The sequence below is a fragment of the Carlito syrichta genome, unplaced genomic scaffold, assembly GCF_000164805.1.
Source record: "Carlito syrichta isolate Samal-C Ts95f unplaced genomic scaffold, Tarsius_syrichta-2.0.1 Scaffold308809, whole genome shotgun sequence".
In the NCBI taxonomy this organism is placed as follows: Eukaryota; Metazoa; Chordata; class Mammalia; order Primates; family Tarsiidae; genus Carlito; species Carlito syrichta.
In genome coordinates, this window is record NW_007252905.1 from 559,455 (window position 1) to 577,572 (window position 18,118).

The 18,118-nt window shown below is 37.2% G+C and overlaps 1 protein-coding gene across 2 annotated transcripts in view; it reads right to left on the reverse strand.

Annotated features, from left to right (window-relative positions):
* Positions 1-16,579, reverse strand: part of GYS2 (glycogen synthase 2) — a 54,108-nt gene extending 37,529 nt beyond the window's left edge. The window contains exons 1-3 of one of the 2 annotated variants that reach the window (XM_008065833.2): positions 16,200-16,579; positions 4,192-4,373; positions 1,549-1,740 (exon numbers count right to left, since the gene is read on the reverse strand). In XM_008065833.2, the coding sequence (XP_008064024.1) occupies positions 1,549-1,740; positions 4,192-4,373; positions 16,200-16,320 (495 nt within the window). In that variant the 5' untranslated portion in view covers positions 16,321-16,579. The remainder of the gene's footprint in view (positions 1-1,548; positions 1,741-4,191; positions 4,374-16,199) is intronic. The other variant, XM_021716421.1, reaches the window with a different exon arrangement.
* Positions 16,580-18,118: the final 1,539 nt, after the last annotated feature.

Here is an 18,118-nt window from a genome sequence, read left to right on the forward strand (position 1 = left end):
TGTTATAGTATTACATTGGATGTTCAAGGTCCATTATATGAGTGAGAACATGTGATATTCTGATCTTTGTTTCTGTGTGAGGTCACTCAGTATTATAGACTCTAGTTCCATCCAGGTTGAATCAGGTGGTATCAGTCTCTTGCATTAAAGTTGGCTTGTTTCACCCTTAGAAAAACTTAACATTCACACTAAGCTCCCCTTATGAGCTGTTCATTTCCATAATGGAAGGCATAACAAAGCACCTGAATTCAAGAAAGCTGAGCAGAGAATTGGGAAGTTTGAAGAGTTAACTAGAACAGTGGTTATCATTTCCAGAATCACCTGGAAATCTTGTTAAATACTGATATCGGTCCTCTTTGCAGATAGTCTAATTCAATATTCTGAGCTGCAATATTCTAAGAATTTGCATTTCTTACGAGTTTGCTGGTGATTCCGCTATGGGTGGTCCAAGGAAACACTGTTTAAAAACCAGTGACTTAGGCTAAGTCCTTTAAACTTCAAAATACTTGATCTTCAAAAGATCCTCTCAGCTGTTACCAGTTATATAGGCCAGTGGCAGCACTTACAGCTATCTACATTGCACAGAGATGGCAAAAGCAGGGCTTGCCTGATAGTCTTGGGGTTTTTTGTTTGTTTTCAACGTCTCTACTTACCCTTTGAACTGAAGAAAATATTTCTGGAACTGCTATTTTAGAGAAAATTGGAACTTTCACTTTCCTGTGTCTCTTCCCTCTATTTCACTTTAACAGAAAGAATGACAACACACTTATACACAAACTGCTCAGTGATTAACCTCAGCCTTGGGGCAATAGCTCAGGGAGGCACTTTGTAGAGAGAGAGTTTGCTCCAACGACTAGTGCTAAAACAAGACTGCATCTTTGTCATTAGGTCAGATTCTGCCAACACCTTGCCCTCTTGTCCTATATTGTCACTGACACAAAGCAATAGAACTGCTTGTCTACTTTCTCCTTCACTTCAAGGGAGCTCTTTATGGTGACTGGAATATGATTTCATCAGTAGGAGTGATTGCTGAAGGGGAACACCTTCCCATCATACAAATCTGTGATTTGTCCTTAGACTATACCCACACTCTGCTAGGGATGCTCTTCCTTTACCATCTGATTTTTGGGCTAGTGATAATCACCTTGAGATAATGCAACGGATGCTAAGATATCCTTCTGGATGCTTTGAGAAGTTAAGAGAATGCAGCGTGGCTCATTTAACAAGGACTGGTTTCTAATGTTCTTGGTTTTTGTTTTTGTTTTGTTTTATATGTGTGGAATATTCTTTTGCAGAGGACTCCTTAGTAACTGCTGAGACCACTTCAGCCATTAGTAAATAATGAAAATATCTAAAAGTCACTCTCTTGCACAAGTATTCATGCATAAATGAAGCTATTTGCTACTCTTAAGATTCTAGAATTCATGTACACAGTACATGATGTATACTATTTCGTTTTTTCTTGCATATTGTTAAGTACCATCTATATTGCAGGAATATAGTTAGGTGTTTTACAAACACCATTCCATTTAAATCTGTAAATTGTACCTCTTTTAAGAACCAGGCAGTTAAAGATCCAAATATCAGCATATCATTGGCTTCTCGGTCATGATAAGGAATGCCAACACTGCAGGCTTCCCAGAGGTCACCCTTCCACCTGTCCAGATTCCATGCCGAATAGCCTATGTCAAAGAGCACCACATAAGGATTCCCTTCTATCAGCCATCTTCCAAAATGCACCTGTCACATAAGGAACACATAGCCATGTGATAATATAAAGGAATGCAAGAAAAAAATGTACTTAAGCTTTGAAGACATAAACTTTATGTACAATTTAACAGCTGATCAAACTAGTTACACAGAAAAGAGTGGTGATATACATAGCATCTGCCATTTGGGCCTGCAGCTGGATGGGCATGTATCCATTCACCTAGAATCTCCAAATTCTTGCTCTGCATTAAATTTAGGTACTTAAAAACAATGAATCTAAATCTTGTAATCCCTGTTCTTTTGTCCCTACTTTTCCTCCTGTGACCGAGCTAATTAATAGACACAAGATTTAACATTACAGTTTATGTTTTTATGATGGAGTTATAAAATGCTCTGTATCTTTTAACAATCTTGATTACTGGATATACTCTCTGCTGTGTCACTTATTTTCCTTATGCAAGACATGATATTTTCTGCTAGGAAAAAGACCTATTTCTGTAGAAAAATCTATATGATTGATACTATCAACAAAGAATATGTGACACAAAATGTTTCTCAATATGGTTGCTTCCAGAAGTCTTAACTAAATATGTGGCCCTAGATATATTATCTCTTTAATCTTGCAGCTCGAAATCTAATTTTATTACATTCTTCAAATTGACTTTGATTCCTAACTGTTTTATCCTGTATACATTTTTTTCTTTCTTTTACTTTTCCTTTAAAGTTCAGTAACTTTAGGAGTTACAAATTGTTTTTGGTTCATGGATGCATTGTATAGTGGCAAAGAAGTCTGGGTTTTAAGTGTACTCACCACCTCCACCTGTGCACATTGTACACAATAGATAATATTTTACCCCTCCACGCTATCCCACCCTCCCCCTCTGAGTCTGCACTGTCCATTATACCATTCTGTATGCCTTTGTGAATCCTTAGTCGCATGCAAATTTTAATGTATTAGTTATCTAAAATCTTTGTCTAATTGTATGTATATAGTCACTTGTATATCCAAATTTTAACTTCCCTTTTAGTCTCTATATTTCTTTAGTAATTTACTTGTTCTTTTCTCTTAATTTTTGAATGGTTATTCTCCTATTACATGATATGCACACTCATGACCACTTAATTTTTCCAGAACTCAGCAGAGACTAAGAGCTTCTCTCATAGTATATCCATTCCTCACTAAAAAACTGAATGTATTCACATTGTTACATATTGGCACTTATGAGTCCACCTAAGCCTATTTTGCAAAGCTTGGAAGCCCAACTGATCATCATTTCCTTCCATGGTTCAACAAAGGATTGAACCAGGGTTAATTAGGTTTGGCAATATTCAGGTCATTGGTAACATAGCTAAGTATAGTTTCAGAGGATAAGGGGAAATAAAATCAGACTGCAGACTCATTTAAAGAATAAATGAGTCAAAAAAAGAGACAGAAATTGTGGCCATGAGATGTTTCTATGAAGAGGAAAAGTAATAAAGTATTTGTAGAGTGACATAGCTTTGAGAATAGGTGTTTAATTAAATATGGATGAAACCTGAGCGTATTTATATGCCAAAGTCCTCTGTTGATTTCATTGCTGCTTTATATTTAAAACTCTCTCCTCCCTTGACTTGACATCACTATTCCTGTTGTGGCTATAATAAATTACCGCATCCTAGTGGGTTAAAACAACACAAATGTATTATCTTACAGGTATAGAGGTCAGTAGTCCCAAATGGGTCTTATGGTCTAAAATCAATATGTTGACTCAGAGCCAAATTCCATCTGTAGTCTCTTGGGGAGAATTTGTTTTCTTACCTTTTCCTGTTTCTAGACACCACCTGCATCCCTCGTGGCCTCTTCCTCCATCTTCAAAGTACATCACTCCATCTTCTGTTTCCATGATCACCTCTCCCCCCAATTCTAATTCTATTGGCTTTCTCTTATAAAAACCTCTGTACTTAGATCAAGCTCATTTAGATAATTGAGAATTATCTACCATCTCAAAATCTTTAACTTAATCACTTCTACAAAGTTCCTTTTGCTATATAAGGTAACATATTAGTATATTCTGAGGATTAAAACTTGGGAAGCTTTGCTTCTACCTTTGCAGTCTCTGGCTTCTTTTAACGTAGATGCTCTAATATGTTGACACGCCCCAAGGTTTGGCTCAAAATTTTTGCTTGTAGTCTATAAACTTCCACTGAATAATGTTTTCAACTCTCACGACTTCACAACAATTTATGTACAAATGACTTCCTCAAAATCATATATACGCTACAGCTTCTTTTGCGCTCCAAACCCATTATATTTCCCATTGGTTTCACAAGGTGTCTCACGTGCAATCTATTTAAAACCTAGTTCATCATCTTTCTCACAATCCTGCTGTTCTTCCCTATGTAGATGGGTGGTCTTCTCTTGTGAGTTCACATTAATTGTGGTCTGTTTTCCCATAACATTTACTGAGAGTCTCCAAGTAACATGTCAGTCAGTTCCTTTACCTGGCAGCCATGCTTATTCATTGTGTCCACTGCTTTCCTGACAGCATCGTTTACAGGTTCACACTGCTCCACCTGAGTCTTCATATTGTGCTCAAAATAGGGACCTATAAGAAAATAATTGTCTCCCCATTCATCTGCTGTTGTTTTCGCCTTTGTCTGAATCACAGTATAGATTCCTCCAACTGTTAAAAAAAGAAAAATATATATATTATATTGCCAGTCAGGTTAGTAATTCATTTTAAGTGATGAAGAGACACAGATGAGTTCTCATGTTTAAGTTAGCATTTAGGGTCCACCAAGCACAAGGTTTATTTAACTTTCTAAAAGAATACTGTTTAACATGTTGTTAAGAGACACTAACAAATGGCTACTGTTTGATTCAATTCTGTACATTATTTATTTTTCTTAGCTGGTGTTTCATGCTGTTGCCCAGACTGGAGTGCAGTGATGCAATAGCAGCTCACTGCAGCCCACAATTCCTGGGCTCAAGTGATCCTCCCATCTCAGCCTCCATGTAGCTGGGACTACAGGTGTGCACCACTATGCCCAGCTATTTTTTTTTTTTTTTTTTTTTTTAGAGTCAAGATCTTGCTATGTTGTCTAGGCTGGTCTTGAACTCTTGGACTCAAGCAGTCCTCCTGTCTCAGCCTTTCAAAGTTCTAGGATTACAAAAGTGAGCCACTGCACCCAGCCCTGTGCATATTTTAAAGCCCTTTCTGGGTACATGTGAGAGAGCAGCACGCTGGCAGCAGCAAAGAAAAGCTGAAGAAACAATTGGAATAAAGCACTATTTGGCTTAAAGCTACATTCACTTTGAAGTATCAAAGTTAGGACAAACAGTTGTTGCCAAAATACAAGCCCTCAGCAGCAGTAGTCACAGTTCACCCCTTCCTCTTCCTCTCCAGTGGTTCTAAGTTATGCTCAAGTAAGAGCTACTGTGACTTGCAATTATGAGCAAATCTCCCAAGCTAAAGAGCCATTGATCTTCTACGGTACCAAGCAAAGTATCTTTAGACAAGAGATTTATAGATAATAATTTATAGATTTATAGATTTTGATAGAAGATGCTTTATCTAACCCTGATGTCAAAATGACACAAATAAAATTTTCATACTCATATGGTATCTCTCCCTTTCTAGAGGCATTGTTTCATTTTTCCTCTCTGGCATTGCTACTACAACTCTTAAAACACAAAGCCAGAATATATGTATACTCGTGGAAAATATGCACCTACTTGGATCTAGCAAGTTCACATCTAGAAATTGTCCTGGGGGGAAAAATCAGAGTTTCAAAATATATGTGTATAAGGGTGTTTATTGAAGCATTATAATAGCATAAAATTAGAAACAACTTGGATTGCACTCGTTGACTCACTTATCTGGTGTTAGGCTCAATTAGCTCATATGTTAAATGGGAGTAAAATAATATCTAGATTGGAAGGAGAGACAGGCTGTAGCAGCAGTATTAAAAATTAGACTTGGTTTGGAAAAGTGAAAATTGAGCAAGTAAAATATCACCAAAGGGAGTGATTTAAATGATGAAGACATTAGACAAGTGAATGTTATGAAGAAGAATTTTAGGTAAAGGTAGTAGTTAGAACCCAGGCCCTAAGTTGGGGTCACAGTGTACAGGAAGAGAGTAATTGGCATTCAAAAGGATAACCAGGTAGGAAGAATAGGAAAGGGCAAGGGGAAGAAGACCTCTTGTAAACTTTGAATATTTTGTGTCAGCACTAAGTAATAATTATGTACGAGAATATGAAAATAGTCCAGATCAATTTCTGAGTAATATTTTGCCCATGAGCTATATATAGCAAAGGGAGTGATTCAAGAAATACTGTGTGAAATCCTGGAGGTAATAAGATCCTGGCACCATCTTCAACTCAGTTGCAAAGAGCAATTGTATTATATATTGAGAAGAAAGTTTCTTTTCACATTTCGCTGCTGTTTTTCAAAAGACATTCCAATTGATCAGAATATAGGTTTTGATAGCTACTATATTTCTTAAATTTCTTATTTCAGCAACTTATACTTTAAATAATAAAGCGTATTAATAGGCACAGCCAATGGTAGAGTTGTCATCCGCTAATATTTCTTTAAGCCTGAACCATACAGAATATACTTTTTTGGAAAACTGTCTTTTAAGAGGTGAGACAAAAGACAAATGTCGATCCTATTGTGTGGTACCACTAGGATTCATTAATTTATAAAAGAGTTAATGTAACTCCAAAATACAAGCAATTTTCATATAAACCTATGCAAACTAATTGTCCTTAAGAACTTCAACTTTAAAAAATGATTTCTAACTATTAAAAGAAAGTTTAAACTGTCATTGAGATCAGGTGCTATGACTCGTGCCTGTTATCCCAGCATTTGGGGAGGCCAAGATGGGAGAAGTGTTGGAGTCCAGGAGTTTGAGATCAGCTTGAGTAACATAGTGGAACTTCGTCTCAATACATAAATAAACAAGTACATAAATAAAACTGTCATTTGAGCAGAATCTGATAATAAGGACACTATCAAGTCACAGGTCAGCTGGCAGGTGACGAAGAAGTATGAAACACATGGTGAGGATATGCAAAACTTAAAAGTAGAAGCTTCTAGACTAGACCAGAACAGGCGAGAGTTACTTAACCATTCAACAATAAATCTAAGTCTACATAAGTTGACCTCAGTATCTACTATGCCTAAATATTTCCCCAAGTTTCAGAAAATCTAATGAGCCACCAAAAATACTTGTTGAAGAAAAATAAATTTAGAGAAACAGTTTGTAAGGGAAATCAAAAAGAACTTTTCTTTAAAGTGTGAGTCACATCTTAGCAGCATATTTAAAAATATCACTACATAAGCTTTCTTTAAAACCACTACCCACAAAAAATGAAAAAATTTCAAACAATTTATTGTCTTCTGTAAACTTATTTCCTTTAAGGCAATCCTCTCACCTCTGCCTCTCAAAGTGCTGGGATTACAGGTGTGAACTACCACGTCCATCTATTTTTTATTCTTGAAAATGCTTTCATTTGAAGGTATGCATCTTGCCAGAGATCTTAGAATAAAAAATATTTGCTAGATTATGTGTATAAAATTCAAATACACGTGGGTACATGCAAAAATTTTTATTTGCTAAAGAATGTAAAATGACAAGGAAATTATTTAAAGAAACGAATGATTAGATTTGTGAATTGAAATGAAAATATAAGCAAAATTAATTAATTTGGTTCTTTTTACTCAGCAGAGGCCTTCAACTTTGATGTAGATGGTCCCTCAAATAGCTGTAGACTGTTTATAATATTATAATTATGCTCTTTCAGTCTATCTGGAGTAAAAACATACAATTTTCAAAAAAACTCAGGGGGGAAAGGCTTCAAGATAGCTGACTAGAGACATTTGGTACTTGCCTCCTCCATAAAGAAAAACCAAAATAGTAGGTAAATAATTACACTTGGAATAGATCACATAAGACAGAAAATTGGAATTCCGTAGGGTAGTACAGGAAACATCAAAGTCAAGGAAGAAGAGGGAAGCGAGGCAGTCTGCTCGGCCAGATTGACTGGCAACCTAGAGAAACTCCCCAATGCCAAGAAAGAATAAATATGTGATCCCACCCCAGTAGTGCACATTGTCACCATGAACTCCTGCAATTCAAGTCATAGGAAAGCCCCTCAACCTATGTAGACCCCGAGACTAATATAGGGAGCTGTCTAGAGCTCGCATGAAGCATTGGTCCAGAAAGGAAGCTTACATTGGGTCCCACAAAACCCTCTCCAAATCCAAAGCATCAAGGTGCCATTCTGGGAACTCAATCACCACCAGACTGCATCTGCTCTGGGAACCAACAGCCACTGTATCTCCATATCTCTGGAGTCCCATCGACTTTCCCTATTCATAGCCAGGTACCACTGCCTGTTGCTATCATTAGGGCCAAAGTGCATGCCATTGGCAGTGACCTCACCACCCCCAATTGCAGGGCTGCCATGTAATTATAAACTCCCCGTGAACAGGCTACCCTGCTTGCATCTGCCACGAGGGGCTGAAGTACATGCTCCGCAGCTGCTGCTTTATGTCTGCTGCCAATGAAAGCCACCCCTCCCTTTCTAGCAGCAAGCCTACAACACAGCTGCTGCTGCCCTCACCTCAGAATTCCACTGGGCCTAAGCATTACTCCACCTCTGCCTACCACAGTCAGTGCCCACACACACCACCAGGGGCCTGAGGACAGGCCCATCCATCCCAGCTTTACCTCCCTCAGTGCCCAAGCATGCCATATGGGGCTATGGAATTGCCCTGCCCCATCCGCCACTTTTGGCACCTGAGTACTCTTTTAGGCAGCCTGAAGATGGATCCACTCAACCTGTCACTATCATCATAGTTGGCACCCACCTACAAATACCACCTATGAGATGGAGACTGGCCAAGCATGTCACAGTCACTTCCAGCACAAGACTGCTTGAGAGTGAAAGAGCTGTCCCACAATTGCTACTGGCATCACCCATACTATGCCCACTGTACAGGGGCCTGAGGATCTGCCTACCACCCCAGCTTACCACTACTACTGCTGGCAGCCAAGCAAGTCAACTGGGAGTCAAAGAATTAATCCATCTGGACCCACTGTTACCAGGGTAGGGTATGCTGTTCTTAGGTCCAAAAACAGCCATGGTGGCCCACTGCTGGCACCACTGGGACCCAAGGACTGGTCCACCTAAAGGACCTGACTCTCAAACTTTGCCACAGCCTCCACTAACAACTGCTCCCTAATTTAATTTTATTAATCTCCTTCTTTAAAATGTACACTAAATAAAAAGTGTTCTTTTTTATTTTTGATTATTCTCGTATTTTATTTTGCCTGACAGTTAACACTAAGTGTCAAATAAAATGAATATTTAAGATGTTGTCTTTATTTTCTTTGCAGTGGTTTTAAAAATAGCTCAAAAAGCCGGGCTTGGTGGCTCGGCCTGTAATCCCGCGCCTTTGGGAGGCTGAGGTGAGTGAATTTCCTGAGCCCGCGGGTTTGAAACCCGCCTGGGCAGTGAGACCTCATCTCTACAATAAATCAAAAAATCAGCCGGGCGTGGTAGCGCATGCCTGTAATTCCGGCTACTCGGAAGGCTGAGGCGGAAGGATCGCCGGAGCCCAGCAGGTCGAGGCTGCGGTGGCCGGGAGCGGCCACTGCACTCCAGTCTGGGCGACCGAGTGAGACTCCAGTTCAAAAAAAAAAAAAGTGAGCATAGGACATCAAATAACATTTTTCAAAAGAAAATATAACAAATGCCTATCAAGTATGTGAAAAAACGTTCAACATAACAAAGCATCAAGAAAATGCAGATCAAACGTGTAATGAGAAATCTTTTCCCAGTTAGAATGGTCATAATAAAAAAAAAAGATGTTGAAAAGGATGTGAAAAAAAGAACTCTTATACACTGTTGGTGGGAATATACAATTGTACAGGCTCTATGGAAAACAGTATGGAGATCTCCCAAAAAGCTAAGAATAGGACTACCATATGATCAGCAATCTCAGAAGTATATCAAAGAGACACCTGAAGTCCTCTGTTTATTGCAGCACTATTCACATTAGCAAAGATATGAAATCAAAGTGTCTATCAATTGATGAATAAAGAAAGTTTGGTGTATATATACAAAATGGAATATTATTAGATCATAAAAACAAATGAAATAAAGTCATTTGTAGCAACATGGATGGAAATGAAGGTCATTATGTTAACCCAGGCACAGAAAGACAAATGTCACATGTTCTCACTCATATGTGGGGGTGAAAAAAAGTTTTTCTGATAAATGTAGAAAATAGAATGATAGACATCAGAGACTGGGAAGGATGTGTGAGTTGTCAGTTGAGTGGGGGACAAAGAGAAGTTGGTTAATGGTGATAGAGAATACATTAGTTCTAATGCTGGAATAGAGTGACTGTCGTTAACAATAATGTGTTGTATATTTCACAATAGCTAGAAGAGAGAACTTGAAGTGCTTCCAACACACAACAAATGATAAATACTCAAGATGATAAATGCCTTAAATACTCTGATTTGATCATTCTACATTCAATGCATGTAACAAAATATCACGTGTGCCCCATAAAAATGTACAAAGCTTACGTGTCAATTTTTAAGAGTTGATCCCATTTTCGTTGAGGACTGATTATAAGTAAATCTTTGCTTCCTTCCTTCCCACCTACATTCTTACTGTGGGGAGATTCTCTTGCTACTATTTCATTTACTCAACATTTTAGCCTTTGTTTGTCTTCCTCATATTTTTATGCCAACTAGTTTACCTTCATTTTTACTGTTTATTTACCACATTGTGCCTCAAACTTCTCTTTTAGCATGCTAGAATATAAGTTGTCTAATGGCATAGAGACAGGGTCATTCCCAGTATCACATCTGAAGTATAAACTAAAGAGATTTACTGACACATAATTTTATTAAATCTGCAAATACTTTTATTTTCTTACATTAAAAATACACATTCAATATCATTAATGAATTATTGTTTTACCACAGTGTAGGCCATTGAATTTGAACTTAACCTTCACTTTCAAACAAGTACTTTGTGTTTTATTGATCTATATTTTCCTGGAACAACATGGAAGTTATCTTTGGTGTGAGGACAAAGTATCAGACCTTTCATATGAATGCAAAAATGAGCTACCATGGTATATATAGCAGTGAGGAAGTTAAAAACTTAATTTCTTCATCTGGAAACATTATCAATTTTACTAAAATAATTGTTTGAAAGAAGTATAGAAGAGATATCAGCCAAAATAAGGATTAAAGATTTCTCTCTGTGTGTTTTGTTTCCCTTTTTCTCCTTTCTAGCGCTCTATACGTTTCTCGCTGTCTCTCTCTTTCCCTCTCTATATATGTATGTGTTTATGTGTGTCTGTGTGTGTGTGTAAAATTGTGGAAATCTTCACTAATTTTTAAATGTTTAAAAGTTCCAGTTTTGAGCTGGGCTCGGTGACTCAGCCTGCAATCCCAACACTTTGGGAGGCCAAGGCGAGTAGGTTGCCTGAGCAGACCAGGTGACTTGGAGAGACCTCATCTCTACAATAAATAAATAAATAAATAAATAAACAAATAGCCAGGTGTGGTAGCAGGCACCTGTAGTTCCAACTACTTGGAAGGCTGAGGCAGAAGGATCACCGGAGCCCAGCAGATCGACAGTAGGGTGGCCATGAGCTGCCACTCCATTCCAGCCTGGGCGACGGAGTGAGACTCCAAGTCAAAAAAAAAAGTTCCAGCTTTGGAAGTCATATGGTCATTTCAGTGTGCATGCTAGTCTTATGACTCTCCTGTCCTAAGTCACAGTTGCAGACACAGAGGTAGTCATTATACAGTGAAAACATCATTCTATAAGGCAGCAGGTCTGCAAGGAAAGAGATCAAGTGCTACTTGTGACAATGATCAGCAAATATTTGTGTTCCCAGCACTTTGCTGGGTCTGTGGTTCAAATCAAAGCAACTGCAGTGTTGGCAGTGGGAAGTAATACTCACACTTTGAGTAAGACCATATACACACCCACCCTGATTATATCTACAATGGAAGCTCTAATGTTTTAAACAAGAAGGGTTTAGACATGGCAACCTGGATGAAAAGAAAGTGAGGAGATTAGTGCTTGTCTTGAAGCTATAGGACCAAGCATAATTTTTACATAGATTGTATATTTCATGTAGTATGGCTTGAGATGCCATTGACAGGACACTGCATATCAACACCAGGTAAATAAAGCTGAGCTCTAATTATGTTGTCTCCCGTGATTGAAGTAACCATGAGTATACACACACACACACACACACACACACACACACACACACACACACACACTTCACGTTCTTTCTGCTTTTGTGTTTGAAAATAAAATCATGTAATCATAGACTATATGACAATAGATGATCAAACTTTCTCATTTTATGAATATATTTTATAAAGAATTATTAATAATAACAATAAGCTAAAACATACAGAATGTTTATTAAATGCTAGATATTGTTCTAAGTAAATGACAATTGTTATTTATTTTTCACAACACCATTACAGGTAAATGCTATTATTATCTTTATTTTATAGATGGTGAAACCAAGAAACAAAGAGACTATGACATAAACCCAATATCCCCCAGCTAATGGTGGAGTTAAGATTTCAAACCAAACAGTCTTATCCTAGAGCCCACAGGCTGTAGAAAGCAAGAAATAAATAAATAGAGCAACAAATTAATGGATGCTTAAAAGTGGTGAGTGGGAAGAAAGAAAATGAGCAGTACCACACCAAAAAAATAAACATAATTAGATCTTGGGGATGATGGAATCTTTTCAGTTCTACTCTAGAGAACTTAATTTGGAAAACAGCTAAGTCCCATCTTCTCTCATACTCCTCTCCTTTTCCCTCTCTGAGCCCCGTTCAGATCTTTCAACAGAGCACACTTCTTTATCTAGGCATATACACCCCTACGTTTTGGCATGTATCGTCCCTCGGAGAGAATACCTGCTCCTCTTCATCTTTACCCAACAGTTATTCACCCTTCAGGTGTCAGCTCAAATGTCTTCATTAGGGAGGGTTCTCCCAAGCCTTGCTGGGACTTCACTCCCTGGCTCTGTTGTACACTGTCTAGTCTTAGAGCACCTTGTTCTCTTAGTTCATCACATTTGACTATATTACATGTTCATTTTCTGTCTTCCTACAAGTTTGTATATTCTGAAAGATTAGAAATCAATTCTATATTCTCAAACTCTTTCTTCTGTGAGTCTTGGTGCCTGACACAATAAAATACTTGATAAATCTATATTAAATAATACAATGGATGAATGAATAAAAGCAATAAATTTCAAAGTTAATATTGACAACTGGAAAATATTATTTTGAGGTTCAAAATTTTACATCCCAAAATTTTAACTGTGACTCTCTCATTTGTTGTATTTTTTCACGTTTCCATTTTTGACTGGCAAAATTCTGGCAGCAGGGATTTTTTTTTCCTCCCTAATAAATCTTTTGTTTTCTTGGATATGAATACAATTCTTTGTTTGCCATAAAACACTGTAAGATAACTGGAGAGGATAGCATTCATTTTAGTCATGAAGAAACTTATATGCAAATAATTTAAGGGATTTTTTTTTTCAAAGTTTCAGATATCTATGACCTGCGACTGCAATTCCTGTATTCTTTATCTACAGGACAATTCCTCAGACAACAGAGATTTCTGTTTATTTGTTTATTGTTTAGTCAGGTCTCACTCCGTCACCCAGGCTGGAGTGTAGTGGTATAATAACTGCTCACCACAGTCTCAACCTCCTGGGCTCCGGCGATGCTTCCACCTCAGACTCCCGAGTAGTTGGAACTACAGGCGTGTGTCACCATGCTCAGCTAACTTTTTAATTATTCTATTTATTTATTTATTTATTTGCAGTGATGAGACCTCACTATGCTGCCCAGGCTGATCTTGAACTCCTGGACTCAAGCAACCCTCCCTCCTCAGCCTCCCAAAGTGCTGAGATTACAGGCATGAGCCCCCATGCACAGTTCAGTGGAGTTTTTGATATTTGATTTTAATGTGGTAGTATAAAAGAGAACGGGACTTGTAAAATCCTGGTCCTAACTCTGCCATTTTCTTGATCATGTAATGCCTCTATATATCCACTTCCTCTAATAAATGGAGGATTTGGATTCATTATCTCTAAGATGTCTCGTATCACTGCTATGAACTGCAGGGAAGTACAAATTTAAATAATTTAAATGAAAGAAACTATAGTGGCAATGTACTGTCAGGGATAAACACAGTAATTGTTCATCTACATACAAATCTCTAACAATATCAGACTGTGATAACATTAAAGTAAAGATATGCTGAAGATTTTGTCAACTCAGGTAAATCACACTGTGATTCCCTTTCCACAAAAATCTTTCCTTCCCTGGAAGGAGAAATGATAGAAAATAAGTATCAAAGGTATCCTAGGGGTTGAAAAATAACTGTACTTATTCCTTCATTCAAAAAAAAAAAAATCCATTGAGCATATTGTATGTGCTTGGCACTTGATTAGACCCTGAGATTAGCACTTATGTCCTGGCGATATGAGATCATGTGGTAACTTGATCCCAGCACCCAGGACACAATGTTCCACTCATGTTTGTTAAACAGAGGGGAAAAAAGGAAGGAGAAAGTTCTCTGCTCAGGTGTCGGAACTTGTGTAGACGTCCTCTGAACTGATTCCTGGTGCTAACAGGACACTTCCAGCTTTGTATACCAACAAGCTATGTCTCTGAGTTCCTTCCCACGCTGTAGAGAAAACCCATATTTCAAGGCACATTCTGGAATTCACGTGCAGAAGAGATGACTCTTTTCCCAGAAACTTTGGGCATATTTAAAAACTGGACTGGAAAAATTTGTAACTGGAAAGAGGACATTAGAAACAGGTACTCATTAGCCGGGCTCGGTGGCTCATCCTGTAATCCCGCACCTTTGGGAGGCTCAGGTGAGTGGATTGCCTGAGCCCGCGGGTTCGAGATCTGCCTGGGCAGCGAGACCTCATCTCTCCAATAAATCAAAAATCAGCTGGGCATGGTAGCGCATGCCTGTAATTCCGGCTACTTGGAAGGCTGAGGTGGAAGGATCGCCGGAGCCCAGCAGGTCGAGGCTGCGGTGGCCGGGAGCGGCCACTTCACTCCAGCCTGGGTGACAGAGTGAGACTCCAACTCAAAAAAAAAAAAAAAAAAAAAAAAAGAAACAGGTACTCACAAAATATCTCACTTCTCTATATTAAGTTTCTGTCTTCTCTGTTTCTTCCCTCACTAACCTACAGAGTGGAAGATTATGCTTCATTCTCTCACATGCATTCTGTCCACCTCTATGTAGGCAGAATTGATTTTTAATTTTGATTTTATAAATTTTATGAATGCATACACATGAGAACTTTGAACAGTTAGTATCATATAAGGTGAAAATCAGAATACGTGCCACATATAATTTCTCTAATGTTGAGATTATTCTAGACCTGATTAGCCAAAGGAAAGAAGTAATGTATCAAGTTTATGTTATTATTTCTGATTCTTTAAATTACTTTAATAAAATGTGTAATAAACATGAAAAATTTAAAATGTAGTATCTCATATTACATGTTAAAATTTCAAATCATTTAAATTGCACAGGTTATCACTGCCCTTTACCCAGCAATCACTTGGTCTGATCCTTCATAATCTTGAAGAACTCAGCCTTCAAAATCATTACTTTTTCTTTGCTAATGTTCCCTCAATAGTCTCATCACTTTTAAACTAGAGTATCAATTTACAAGGAATTGTTTTTATAATATGACTTTATTATAAAATTATTTAGGTTAGAGTCATTTTCCACCTAATACAGATGAGATTATAACTTACTGGGAAATTGGTTTAATTTTACTTTCTTTGTTTTAAAATTTATACATATGCATAGCATTGAAGAAAAAAATCATTTTCATTCTTCTGAATAGGATCATAATTTTATGCCTTTTGAAAACCTTCTACATTAAAACCTTAATTCCAAGCTAATCTTGATTTAATAAAAGCATAATTAAATATTTCATGTAATCTACTGACGGTATATAGAGTTAAAGTTTCTAACTGATTCTTTTTACATACAATTTTTTCCTAAAATAAACTGCTTAATTATACCTTTTTGCTGATTAAAACTTATAAAACAAAAATTTAAGTATTAACTTTTAATTTCTATTTTGTTATAACATGTATGTTAAATTTAAACTTCAATTCAATTTAAATGCACGTTTTATTTATCTTTTTAAATGCACATTTTAACCAATGACTAATATTTTTCAGCTTTCTCCCTCTATAACACAAGCACAAATCTATTTTAACTGCCTGTTGAAGTAGACAAAATTAAAGGTTGCTAAATTTGTATTGCATTTCAATGTTTTCCTCACTGGCAATCCATTATACTAGAGAGTCATCTGTAAAATTTTAATCTACATTCTTCAGTAATCTGGCCAATATCCACTTTTAGGAGCAGTACAAACCTTTATTGGTCACTTCCCAAGCAACTTCAAAGAGCAGTAAATCCTCCACAGGAAGTTCTTCAACTTCCCACTGGGGAAGACCACTCAGGGATGTTACAGATAGGGACCGGCCTCGTAGCATTCTTCTTCTAGTCCTCTGACACTTCTGAATCTCTGTATCACTGAGTTGTAATCTCAGGAGAGGTGCACTTAGAGACAGAAAGGTTAGAGCTGATAGTTATCAGGATTTGGTAGCTTCTCATAGGAATAAACTAGCAGAGTGAAATCTTTTGTGCTTCCCAGGAAATTCCTGGTTGAAGGAGGACTTCTCAGATCTTTCCTGTCTTTATGGGCAGGTCTAGTGAGGACAATATTTACCCAATCAATAACTACCTAAACAACACAGAGCAGACGAAAGAAAAATCCTCTGATTCATGGGGTAGCATGTACACAAGTACAGCCTATTAGTTCTTGTTTTTTTGACCAGACTCCTAGATTCATACAGCCACCAATGCTTTTTTCATCATTTTGAGAGTGATCCAATACTAGCAATTTCCTTCATAAAGTTTACAGACCTCTTAAGCTTGTACATGTAATTGATTGGTACATGTTTCTATTCTTTAAATCCCTTTAGATTTTCTGAGTATCTTTCTTTTCATTCCTATTTCTAGAGCATTAAAAAAAAGACGTATCTAGTTATTTTATTCTACACTTAGATGATAGGCACAGATCTTGATCCTCCTTTTCTTCATTACTTTCTTAAAATTTTCCCCATGAACAAAGCATAAATATCAGTATGTCATTGAGCATAGGATATAAAGAATGTAATTTTGACTGATCAATGGTCATTAGTCCATAATTTTAATTGGGTAGTAGAAATTAATTTAGTGATATAGTAGAATTTAACATTTGCTTCAAATATTTTCAAACTGGTAGAGAATAATTCAAAGATATAAAAATGGGCCAAGCTCGGTGGCTCAGCCTGTAATCCCAGCACTTTGACTCCTAGTGGATTGCCTGAGTCTGCGGGTTCAAGACCAGCCCAGGCAACTTGGCGAGACCTCATCTCTACAATAAAACAAAAATATTAGCCAGGCATGGTAGCATGTGCCTGTAGTTCCAGCTACTTGGAAGGCTGAGGCAGAAGGATTGCCGGAGCCCAGCAGGTCAATGTTGGGGTAGCTGTGAGTGTGCTGAGTGTGCCATTTCACTACAGCCTGGGCAACGGAGTGAGACTCCAACTCAAAAAAAAAAAAAAGATATAAAAATGTTCAAATAGGAGAAGGAAACTTTAAAAACAACTGAGTTTTAAAATATCATAGGATCACACTTCAGATAAATGCCATATATTCATTTTTCCATGTATGTGTGGGCCAATTTATTTACACACACACACACACACACACACACACATTCTATATTAATCCTAAAGGAAGTAAGAACATTCACAAGCATGCTTAATTTTGAAACATCTTACTTTACAGATTTAGCTAAAATTAATATTTTTACATTATTTTATATAGCAGCAGAATTGAAGTTCACACAAAATATCCTTCACATTAGAATTACAGTCAGAATTGTCATAGAGTAGTTTACTACTTGTTAATATCATTTTAGAACTTTTTATTAGGTCTTTAACCATTTTCTATACAGTTGGTCTTACTGACTTAAGCCTATTTTTTTGACTCAAGATAGACAGAACCACATTGCATTATGTGATATTAATATACCTATATGAATCAAGTAGATTAAATATATCTTCATGGTACAGTGGTGCATTCTATCACATTCTAGTTACTTGGAAGGCTGAGGTGAGAGGATTGCTTGAGTCCTAGAGTTCGAAGCCAACCCGGGTAACATAATCAGACGTTGTCTCAAAAAAATAAATAAATAAAAATAAATAGATATATCTTCCATGATTTTTGTGACATTTGATGCTT